Genomic DNA, 12897 nt, shown 5'->3' with positions numbered 1-12897 from the left:
GGCTTCGCAGTGTAACCTGTGCTCAGGGGCCAGAGCCAGACACTCCATTGCCATCTCTGACCACACGCAAGTCACCACACCTCCTTGTGGCTCTCGTGTCCTCATTTTGAAAATGAAGATGATTATATCACAATAAGTATAACACCAGTATTCCTATTTTCTGAATGTAAAAGCTTATTTTTTACTCTGTGGTATTTCTACATTTTAATAATTTTTCTAAGTAAACTAATTTAAAATTTTGAAATTAATACACTGAAATATGTTTTAAGGAATCATTATTATCTCTCCTATAACATCCACTCTTGATTTATTTTGTAGAACAAATATTGAGTAAAGAAACAAGTAAACTGGTGCAAACTTGAAACTGTCCTTCAATTTCTCTGAATGTACAACCTGCCTTAAGGTTGTGAAGATTAAATGAGTTAATTTTGGGAAAGTGCTTAGAACAGTAGCTGACACAGTTCGAGTGCTATGTAAATATTGATTAAATAAAATAATATGTTGAACATGTCCTGTCTGCCAGTCACTGTGCTAAGTAAGTGTTTGACATGCTAACTAAGTCAGCCTTCACAGTCGTCTTGTATGGTAAATCCCCATTTCACAGAGGGAGGAACCCAGACAATCAGAGTTAAGTAACTTGCTCAAGCTCACACAGCAATTACAGGGCAGAAGCAGGCTTTGAATTCACACCTCCTGGTCCCAGGGCCCTCACCCGCTTCTCTGCTTGTACCCACTGTGCTGTACTGTGAAACCTGAATGCGGGCATTTTGTCCCGGAGATGGTCATCACCGTCAGGTGGAGAGAGGCAGCAGAATGTGTTTCTCGGCCTGTTGGGAGACCGTTCACTGTGAGATAATGGCGCAAGGAGAGGGTAGTCCCCCTGGACTCTGATGTTGACCACATTGGGTTGAAAATCCGAGAGGATGGGAACCCCATGTGTTAGCAGCTGCTACCGTGGCACCCTAGGCGGAGGACTACTCCATGATAATGTATTTTTGGATTTTGTTTTGCTGTTTTCTTTTAAGCCACTCTTTTTGTCAGACTCGTGAGACTTTCCGGTACAGTGGTCTAGTCTGGGACCATATAGAACACAGTAAAAATGATGAGATACAGGCAGTGAGTCAGTCGCCTCTGCCTGTAAATGGTGCATTGTAGGTATTTAAAACATATTCCAGTCTTTTCTGCCAAATCACCCAGCTCTACTGAAATGCTCAGTTTACCCATAGGAGTCCTAGCTAGAGGTCAGCCACCAGTTCTGAAGCGAGCACTACAAATCTTAGTCATAACAAGTGAAACCTTGGCTCTATGAAAAATTCCTTTGAGGTGGCTGTCCATGGCCTGTATGCTCTGTAGATTTACAGCTCGGGGTGTGTACCTGTAATAATAGATTATTTTCCGGATGTTATAATCTAGTGTCCAGACTGCCGTGCACACAGCCCAAAGTTTTGAAAGTGAATTTCTTCAAAGGATTCCAATGATTTGGCTGATAAAGCACAGATAACGTGAAAAATATATTTTACTGTTAAGTCTTTTGGGGGAGGTATAAAAAGGTTCCCGAGGACAGTCATGCTTTGTAGTGGTTAGCAAGGCTAATACTCTTAAGTGCCGGGTAAAAATTAAACTTGAATAGCAATGATGAAATATTGACTCATCAGATGGCTTTGAAGTTTAGCTTCTTTTTGGTTGCAGTGCCCTTCCTAATGGACATGTTTCAGAGAAGAAAGTGATGATAGCACTCAGCCGGGATGTTTTCTTACCCTCTGTACAGAAGAAATCCCCCCCCCTTTTTTTTTGGTCCATTTGGGTATTTGAATTTTGAAGATCAGCTACTTAGACATCACATTCATGATAGAAGTGGTTCCTAGCACTCTGAATGTATTCTATTGATAGCCTGATGTTTAAAAATTTAAAAGATAATTGCTTGAATACCTGTAGAATTTTTTTTTTGCAAGGTTTGCTTTGTCTATTCTATGCTACAATCTTTCCATCCTAAATTTATTTAATTCTCCGTCATTTTTTATCAGGAGGACTAAGGTGAGTGTGTATGTAAAATGAATAATAACGTTACGAAATTTTGTTTTATAAAATATCTCACTGGGTAAAACGCTCATGTTTAAAAATGTTTAGAAACTACATATTTGGAGGTGAAGTTTTTCAGTTCTGATAATAACTGAAGGGTTTTCCTTCAAAGCTTAAAATTGTAGCTGCTTTCGGATGTTGAGTAAATATTGGTTTTCTTCTACATCCTGGATTAAATTTCACTCATCCGAGTGATTTAGGACTTTAGAAGTTGTTACTGAAATGTTGGTTTAAAATGTCCTGTTTTTATGTTTCCTCCCATGTGGACTATGATACATTTTTAACATTTGTGTTTTGTCTTTTATTGCTCAGTTTTCATGTAAATCCGACAAGCAGTGGAGACCTCAGGAAAATCCCGGTAAGTTGCAGAGGGGGTTAGAGAAGCAGAAAGCAAGCCACAAGCCAGCCTTCTGTCGGGCACACATTTCCAGAAAGGCTCCCATCCCCTCGAATCCCTGTTACCTACCGATTATAGCTTAGCATGATAATTTGGGGAGAAAGAAGAAAAGCAAAACCCAGTCTTTATTTTTAATATATGATAGGGTGTGACTTTTATACAATTAATAGAACTTCAGGTAAACATAATTATAATTGAAGCCTGCTTAGCATATACATATTTTGTTTGCAGACTGTTTTAAAATTAATATGAAAGCTGTATGGCAAGGTCAACATTCTTGTTAGGAAATAAGAGCATGTGGAGAAAACGGTTTGTTGTTGGGACAAATACTGAAGAAAGAATAATACCGCTTATTAACTTTCAACAGTCTTGCATCCTGGCAGGAAATGCAGTTAACCAGGAGCGCATTTGAAAGAACCTTTAGGACACTAACCTTCCCAGACAGAACAAAACCATACATATTAGCGGGCTTGGTGTAGCCAGCAGTGGAGTTAAGCTCACATATCTGGCAGAGATTATTCAGGTATCTTAACTTGATGCTATTGTTATTTGAAATCCAGTTTTGGATCTCTGTTCAGAGTTCCATTGCATCTTCAGTCAAATCGAAATATATTAAACCTAGGGCAGAAGTTACTTTATCAAAATGTGGGCACGTGTTCTTGGTAGAAAACTAAATTCTCATTGAATAACAGAAGTAGAGCCTTTACTCCGAGATGCTGGTGGTTGCTCTTTGAACCATCTGCCCTTAATGTGTGTGATCCAGATGTATAATAAGAATTTTTTAAAGCAATAACATATCACAATTTTCTATGATGAGCTATGCCCAGAAGAAACCATGGTAGTGTATAAACCATTCTAAATGTAGTTATTTCTTTAAAATTATAGAAAACATTATAGAAGCTTTGTGCTGTGTTCTTGCTGTTTTATGTAAATGATTTGTAAGTTTTTATGCTTCATAAATACTCCAGTCTTTATAAGATGCAGTCTGGCGAGAAATGTCAGAATATCTGAAGTGAGCCTTTGATCAGATAGTAAAATGAATTCTATCAGGCAAGTTACTTAATCTCAAACAAAATGCAAACATCAAAAAATCGATTTCATGTGTAGCTATTGTTTATTAAGTAACCTTAATTACAATTTCTGTGTGCTTGTAAATGTATTTTTCCAAATCTTGTAATTTATTGCTGTAAAAGCATCCTTAGAATTCTTTAAAGAAATAAAATGTGAAAATTGTTTTAGTTAAAGGATTTAAAAGTGATAAAAGAATCCTTGATGTGTGATTATTTTTCTCTGGAATACTAACGATTCTAAAGGACAGTTAAAGGATTACTTAGGTGTTGTTAATTTACTGCAAGATACAAATAGGAGGAGGAACCCATCCTCAGACCGATCGTTTTTTGAGGAAAAGTATTTGAACAATTTTTATGTTGAAGATTAGAAGATGTTTGAAGTAATTTACATTAAGTTCTCCGATAATAGCCATCCACCAAGTTATTTTTCCCCCTTCTGGACATAGTGTTTTGTAATTAAGTTTGTCTGTCTGATATGCTAGTGCCAACACCTGTCTGTGAAAGCGCAGTGTTTAAACAGGAGCAGTAGCCAGTTGAAAGGGCAGTGTGAGCTCTTTAAGGCCTAATTAAGAACTGAAAGGGAGATGAAGGGAGTAGGACAAAAGATGTGAAAGTAGCTGCGATGATATTCCCAGAGCAAAGTTCCTCATTAGAACAATAATGAGATGATCAGAGAATGCCAAGCCTTCCTCTTATCTCTCTCTCTCTCCTCTAGTTGCCTTGGATGTCAGTTAGTGCCCCACCAATATTTGGTTACCAGGACAACCTTTCTTTAAATCTTCAGTTATTTTGAGTCCTGATAATTTGCTTTTGTTCAAATTTAAATATTGTAAAAAAAATATACATTTCCTAGTTTACTGTGTAAAGTAAAAATAGATCACTAGTGAGTCTCAAAGTCTTTTGCACAACTATATGTTATTTAAGGTTTTGATTAGAAAACTTAATGTAATAATTCTATTCTCTCACCCAACACCTAATTCCTTATATCTGCATATGGAAATTTTTAACAGAGGTTGGGTGTGAATGAAAAAGAATTGGTTGTGAAAGGGGAAGAAGGAAGAAAAATTTACATTTCAATGTAAGACGACATCTTAAAAACATATGTGCTGTCTGTGTGGAGTGGTGGAGGAAATAATGTTGAGTACTTAGGCGTCCCATGTAGGTTATTTGAGTCTATACCAATAATTTATATTAAGCAAAGTACTTTAAGCAAAATACTCTTTTTTGCTTATTTTAATTTTCTATTGTACATATGAATTGATATCAGTTATTATTATTTTATTTGGAATTATATCAACAAACAAGGATATATATTTATTGAGTGTATCAATTTAAGAATCTTAGGCCTAAAATTAAAAGGTATTTACCTGCTTTTCAAATATGGGATAAAATCTGGAACTAAGCATAAGACTTTTTAATTATTTTATATATTTTTTCAGAATATAGTTTATAGTACATGTGTTTCTAAAATGTTTTTCTGCCTAAAAACTTGATGCAGAAATTTGGGGTAAAATTTTCACATAAAAGGACAAATGGAAAATTTATTGAAAAGGTCAGAAGTGTATTTCCAGGAAGTCTGTCTGCCTATACACAAGTATTAGAAGGTTGTAGGGAACAAAATGAGCTGAATAATGGGTCTGTATATTTTAGATTATGGCTGTATAGTGTAACACTATTCCAGGATAATAACTAATTATTCTGAGATTAAATTGTCAGATAGTCATGACATAAAATTTAGACTATGTCAAAATAAGAATAGTTTGACATTTTTCATCCTCATCGTCTCTAGAGAAATATTTAAAAAATATTTTAGCTACATTTTCTGGTATTACTGGTATAGTGCTAAATATAACAATGTAAGTGATTTTCTAACTATGTTCATCACTTAATTTGTAGAAGTCAGTTCATATGTGTATAATTTGATTAAGATTAGAGAGACTCAAGCATGTGATTCTTAAGTTAAATTAAGAAAAACATAAGTCAACCAATCAGTAATGAATCCCATTTAGTTTAATTTCATGAATCCCTGCAGTTCTCACCAGAATCCCTATTTTTCAGTAAATATTTTATTAGAAAGATGAAATCACATTAGTTGGGTGGTATTACTTTTTAAAAATGCAGTTCAGAAATATCACTATGTAAACCAGGACATTTTAGAGTTAAAAGACCTTGGAGAACATCTCATTTGTCAGAGTGAGAGCTAGGTTGGCCTCTGTCTCATTTGTGCTGAATTATTCAAGTTAAAGTGAGGAATTCTAGCTTATTTTTAATAAATTAAAAAATATATACTTACCTCTATAGTGTATCTTTTCTATAGAAACCTGCTTAATAATTATTTAATAAGAATGTGGCTATGGAATTATAATAATGTTTTATATTTCTATTCATGACCAATTAAACTATTCAATACATGAGAGGGTATGTGTATTGAGACTTAATCTTAAAGATGAATTGATCTGAGAGAGAAGAGAATAAAAGTAGATTAACAGAATTGTCCTTTAACTGTTGCAGAGTAACATTCTGAAATGTTTTTAGAGACAAAGGTAATATAACGCATGAAGTTGTATCTTCCCAGTTTCTAATATTAAAACAAAATAAGGTGTTTTAAATATATCTTACAGAACTTAAACTCACTTCCCCTTAGCAGTCTCCCTATTCATTCTGTTGATCTGGTGGAGGCCCTCATCAATATCTGGTCTGTGATATTTCAATAGCTTAATAACTAATCTTAGCCCCTCCAAGTGATTTTCCCCACTGCTGCCATTTTCATTGTCCTAGAACAGTGATGGCGAACCTATGACACGCGTGTCAGAGGTGACACGCGAACTCATTTTTTTGGTTGATTTTTCTTTGTTAAATGGCATTTAAATATATAAAATAAATATCAAAAATATAAATCTTTGTTTTACTATGGTTGCAAAGATCAAAAAATTTCTATATGTGACACGGCACCAGAGTTAAGTTAGGGTTTTTCAAAATGCTGACACGCCGAGCTCAAAAGGTTCGCCATCACTGTCCTAGAACGTGGCTTCAATCATATCTTTCTTGTCTACGGAAACCTTCGAAGGCTTCCTATCTCCCACAGCACTAAACCTACAAGTCCTTAGTGATGGCATTGATCATCCTCGATGATGTTTGGAACCTGCCATTTCAGCCTCTCTCAGCTCCCAATCCCGAACCTTCCTTGCCGGCCATTCCGTACCGATGACCTGTTTGACCACCGTGCCTCCAGCCTTGCTTCTTCCTTTGAACAGACGGAGCCACTGCTGGAGCTGCACCTTCTGCGTTTCCGCCTGGTGCCAGCTAGATCTTCTCCGCGGAACCTGAGAGACTCTGTGGGGCTGGGAGGGTTTCCCCTTCCTGGACTTGTATTGTTATCCCGGAGAAGAAGGTGTGCTTGGATAACTTACCCATCAAATTGATGCCTGTCCTCAAGCTTGATTTTTGGTGTTGGCAATCCAGGTGCTTGCGGGAACAGGGGATAAAAGGTTACACTTTGGCTTTACTCATGGAAACTTCTAGACACATAGCAAATGAAAGTAGATCCTGAAAATGAGTAAAGGCAAATTTAATGTCTATGAAAAACGGAAAAAGAACCTTTCTGCATTCATTGGTCCCCATTCTCTGTCTCCCATTGAATAGATTAGATACTGTAGTCTGAAAGAGCAAGACCAATTTCCCCAGTATTTTATTTTCCTTAAAGCCAAATGGAAATGTTTTGAATGAAAGTGATAAAAAACATTTTAATTTGTTGAGCTTAGTGATAGAACTATGTATAAAAAGACATAAAAAATACTACTGGTAATTTATGTGTGGGCTTTATATTTTACATAGTGAAAAATCTAATTACTATCCACTATAAATGGATGATGACATAGTTTATTGAATTCTTAAGAAATATTTTTCTTTTAATATTAGAATGCTTTGTAATGAAAATTAATTAGGTCAATGCCTTTTTTCTTTTTTGTTTATATTTATACATTAATGTAAAAAGAATTTTCATTAATGGAATAACTTTCACAAAGTAAATCAACAGTGAAATGGAAGAGAATGCAGATATACTAATACTAAATATTAACGCGATCATAGTTGAACTCTGAGTTTCCTAATAACAAGGGCAAAAAGGGAAGTAAGATAAGGTGTATAGGCATTGCTACTGTGAGGTAGAAATGAACTAGTTACTCGGGGGAGGAGTTTGCCTCTAAATTAAATCAGAAGTTACTCCCATGGGAGCATCTTACAAGATTTAATTCCGAATGCCTTCAACATTTCATAGCAAGAAGCAGATTTGATCTTGCTGCTGCTTGTACCCATCTTCAGTAAAGTCAAAGACACAGCATTAAACTAGTTCAGCGGAAGCAGTTTGATGAGAACTAAACTCATGTCCAAATGTATAGTTTTCAACAGCTTCCTATAGTTCCTCCAAGTTAATTCTTAGGGGTCTTTAATTTTTACCTATTTCAGTTAAATTTATTAGAGAACATTTTATCTGAATCTTAAGTTGTATGTCTGTTTCTTTTACGAGGACATTGTCCACACCGTAAAAACTGATTGTGGAAGAATTTAGAATTAGAATAAGGGCCTTGATGCCTCTGATCTGACCCAGTGCTTGCCTCAGAACTGACTGGCCGTTCTGTGAACTGTCACGTTGGTGCTCGCCAAGGACAGAGAAAAACCAGAAGCTGAAGTTCAAAATAATTCTGATTTTGTTCCTGAGAACTAAAGTGCCGCTCTCTCCCGTTCTAGGACAGCAACCCTTTTGATGCCACTGCCGGCTACCGCAGCCTGACCTACGAGGAGGTCCTGCAGGAGCTGGTGAAGCACAAAGAGCTGCTGCGCAGGAAGGACACGCACATCCGGGAGCTGGAGGACTACATCGACAACCTCCTCGTGCGGGTCATGGAGGAGACGCCCAGCATCCTCCGCGTGCCCTACGAGCCGTCCAGGAAGGCGGGCAAGTTCTCCGACAGCTAACGAGCCGTTTGTGCTGCCTTGGTAATTGGGGGAAGACAGGGCAAGAAAAGGAAAGAGAGAAGGAAAGACTTGTTACCGGAAGAGACTGCACTTGCAGGTTTCAGTCCAGGCTCGTCCGTTGTGCAAAGGTGTTTTACTTGTAAATATGAGCGGGGACTGTCAAGAGTGACCTTTGAAGTGAGCTCAATAATTAAAACTTTGAAAGGGAAAAGGGCCCGATTCCAGTAAGTCAGCAGCTCCGTGGGATTCACTGGGGTGCTGGCCGGCCCGCTCACCTGCCCGAGGCCCAGGCGTGTCTTCAGAAGTCGTGGCTCATTCCTCAGGAAGATTTCTCATGACTTGACATTGTGAGAATTGATACTGTGGTTGGTTCAATTTGTAGACAGTTCAGCTGCAGGAGTACTGCTCATTATAAACACTACTTCCCAAACAGTTCATACTTTATATACATCCGTATGTACGTGAATATAAGTTCATGTATCTTTGCATATAAAATACGTGCATATACCTCACATATACATGTGTTTTTAGGACATTTAAAATCCGTTGGTTTCCTCTAAAATGATACCAGTTTCTTAATTGGAAAATGTATGTGCGCTCAACGGAGCATCATTGCTACTGCAGTATTACATGTGTGTAGGGGAGCTGCTTCAAGTCACTCTTGATTCTGAACCTTGGTTTCAAAATGAGCTGCTACTATGTTACTCCAGCGTCAGGTTTTTGCTCTTTATCCAAAAGTAATGCTCCAAAGGCCTTGTTGAAGAATGATGTGTTTTAGGAAAGTCCATTAACTTCAAACAGCGCGGATTTCTCGAATTCACTTTTCAGCGTAACATTTGAGTTTTGTCTAAGCTACAAGCGGGAGATAAGCTAATGTAATTTGTTTTCTTGCCATTCTAAATGCCTATAAAACACTAGCAAAGAAAATAGTAAGAATTAAAGCTGAGAATAACTTGGAGGGTAAAAGTAGGTGATCATCTGATGCCTGATAACCCAAAACAGTGGGCAGATTCTTGGAATAGAGAATTAGGCTTGGTTTCAAGTTCCATAAATAATAGAACAGATGGTTGCATTTGGGTCTTGAACCAAAATAACAGTTACTAAAGAGTGAGTTTTTAGAACAGATCTTTATTAGCATGACGTTACACATTAATCTGCATCTACCCTTTAAGAATTGATTTATCACCAAATTATATGTCCACTTTTTTTATGTCTGCTTCCCCAAAATGTTGAATATTTTCCATGAATCATCTTCCTGTAGTTGTACAAAATTAGTCTAAAATGTAAAGCGAAAAGCAATGGTTATAAAAATATTAATTGCAGCTTATTTTTTACCTTACCATCTAAAATACTTACTATGAAACACTGGTTCTTCTGAATTTAAAATGAAAAAACACACTGTATATGGAGACATATATTTCTCAGCCTTTTAATGAAGTGCATTTTTGTCTTAATATGCATCTGTACTAAGACTTACTTGAAAGTTAAATACAAAGCAGATATAATCATTTTGCTTATTTTAATATTTTGAATCAGATAATACTTGGCCAAGTTTATATTTAGTTCATAAGCCAAAATCCCTGTTATTTGTATTTTCTGAGTTTCTTTAGTTTTCCTATGAGAGCATACATTTTGAAATTGTGAAAATTTTCCCCAAATACAAAAATTCAGTAATTTTTGAAATGAAGAAATGGAGGAGGGAAAATAGCTCTACCAACTTTTTCATATATATATATATATATATATATATATATATATATATATATATATATTTCCTAAACCTCCAAATCTGATGTAGAATTTTATTTTTCCATTTGAAATCTTAATTATTTTTAACATGGTGCCATTTTAATTAACATTTATTAAATACTTACAAAATTCTTAGCACTTGATTTTGTGTTGTTAGTATAATTGTAGCTCTTTTTACACTTTTTAAAAATATCAAAATTCATGTGTTTTTAGTATTATGACAGACTAGTTACAGATATTTTAATATGCTTTGGCCAAATTTACTCCTTATAGAATGAACCAAGATATTAGTTTTATATTGGGGATATGTTTTATGTGAATAGAGATCGGTAAAAAGTATCATTCAAGTAACTGCTATTCTTTTTATGAGGAGATTGATTTTTAAGGAGACATTCTTTGCTTGTATAAAAACTGTTAAGAATTAGATTTATCTACACGTGAGAGATTTGGTTATAACTGACTCAATATTTTAATCTTTAAATCTGAGATAAGAATTCTATTGAAAACTCATCCTGCATTTATCACTGCCTAAAAATGTTCTGTTTGAATGTTGATGAAGTTTTCCTCATGACCCAGAGTACAAGTTATTTGTTTTCATAATCTGTCAATATAATAAACTACAAACAAAAAGTGAAAATGAGTTCCCCAGTAAACATATCAGTGTTTCCTGCATTTGGGCAGAAGTGCATGTGGATTTGTTTTATTTGCTAGCATTGTAGAAGGAAGGCCAAAAGTCACCTTAATTTGTTTTTCCAAAATGTAACCTTTACCAGTAGTATTCTAATGGTGTATTTTGTTAATAGCTTCGAAATAGAAATAAAATAAATGTACTCATTAAATAATAGAGCACAGCACTATAGACTTATAAATGGATTTTATTTATGCTTAAAATGCATGATCAAAAATATTTCCACCAATAAGAGGATTTTTTTAAAAACCACAGAATTGATATTTATCTCAATATCTTAAGTTAATATACTTCTGTTATGTAATTAAAATATTTCTGTTATTTTTAAAGTAGCCTTATTTTATAACCAGTTTCCCTCCCAGTTTTAAAATTCAGTTCTGAAAATACTGAACATATTGTCCTTCCACTTATGCCTCAGTTTCATTCACTAAATAGCAGGGTCATATCTTAGAATTGTATATAAGTGACGTGTCACCCATTCATGAGAGACGTTTAAGTATTGCTTTTGGCTGCTCTATTCTGCCTTGAGCCTAGTTTTGCCATTCTCCCGTGAACGTAGTGCTATCCATAGATTATACATAACTACATCTATTGCTTTTGGCAGTAAATGAAGCTTTAGTTGTAATTTTCCAGCTGTGAAAATGTTGCCTTGTATTGAAAAGGGTTTCAGGACTGGAAACCTAGTTAAACCCAGCTCATTAGTGACAGCTTTGCTTTCCTGCCTTCACCAACTCCTCTGCCCTCCCTCTCTCCCCCGCCCACCACCCCTGTGACGGTGCTTGCTCTTTAGCAAGGAGAATCTAAAAACACACAAAAGAACTGGCTTTAATATATCTCGTACTTGTTACACTGGAGCTTTTCTCTTCCTCCGGCTTTTCAGGCAAAGCTCCCGGCCTCGGGTCTGTAGTGAGGCTGGGACTTTTTGATGTCCGTGTGCTCATATGTCTTGTAGATATGCTAGGTGTCACTGTGCGTGTGTAAGTGAAGTATGAAGCATGCTCGCTCACTTGATCTCTTTGAAGTAAGAGGTAAAGGATCACAGTGCTGCTGGTTCGTGATGGTAGATGCAAGGGTCTGTCAGCGCACATTCGAAAGCCCCCATTTTCACAGATTTATAACTCTCCTAATCCAGATGCAGCGATTGGAAGTATTTAATATGCAGTAGATGGCACCTTAACTAATTCATCTGCATCTGGAGGCTTTCGCGATGTATTTAATAAGTAGTGGAGAAGCTCTTCAAGCATTAAACTCGAGTTGGCATTTTATTTCATTTCTTTTCTATGTCAAAAAAAATCCCTCTTACCATGGAATTGAAGTCTGTAACAAATGATACGTTGGGCCTATAAATCTTTGAAGCTTCCAGATGGTTTGTATTTTGAGGTACAGAAGAATGCTGCAGATCTAGAAATGTGTATATTTAGCAGGTACTTGAAAGACACAAGCATTATTTATAACTGAAGAGTATTACACTTGTTAAGTAAAATGCTCTTAGTAACTTGTATACATTTTTACCGATACAAACTCAAAAGTATGTAAGCCTTGCATAATGTGACAGTTGTATAATTTATGTAATCTGATGCATGAATCAGACTTTTTTATATAATATATATTGATTTATTATAGTTGATTAAAGTGTTTAATCTTAATTCCGTTGTCTAATTTCTTATTACAGATAAAACAGCGTGGTGTGTGCATTTATACACGAGTCCTCCTTGTCCTTTAAAAATAGGATGCCTCCTGTTTGACGCATTGCAGCAGGTATTCTGTAAGACCCACACACTCATTCACTATGAAAATAGTTCTGAAAATTCATTCAGAGGCGAGTGACCGAGTACCTTAGAGTGGACAGCCAACAAAAGTGTGAATGCCCTCTGCATATACAATGTCCCCTCATAGGGATAGAGCTCAAGTTTGGGAGAAAATAACATTTGAGGATGTAT

At 36.0% G+C, this 12897-nt stretch overlaps 1 protein-coding gene across 1 annotated transcript in view; it reads left to right on the top strand.

The window, feature by feature from the left end:
• RAB11FIP2 (RAB11 family interacting protein 2) overlaps positions 1–12603 on the top strand; it is a 38142-nt gene extending 25539 nt beyond the window's left edge. The window contains exons 4-5 of the mRNA XM_059661560.1: positions 2392–2437; positions 8293–12603. Of these exons, the coding sequence (XP_059517543.1) occupies positions 2392–2437; positions 8293–8520 (274 nt within the window). The 3' untranslated portion in view covers positions 8521–12603. The remainder of the gene's footprint in view (positions 1–2391; positions 2438–8292) is intronic.
• Positions 12604–12897: the final 294 nt, after the last annotated feature.

This window comes from Myotis daubentonii, chromosome 13, assembly GCF_963259705.1.
Source record: "Myotis daubentonii chromosome 13, mMyoDau2.1, whole genome shotgun sequence".
Taxonomy (NCBI): domain Eukaryota; kingdom Metazoa; phylum Chordata; class Mammalia; order Chiroptera; family Vespertilionidae; genus Myotis; species Myotis daubentonii.
The sequence above is the reverse complement of the archived record's forward strand: the minus strand, read 5'-3'. Positions and strand labels throughout refer to the sequence as shown.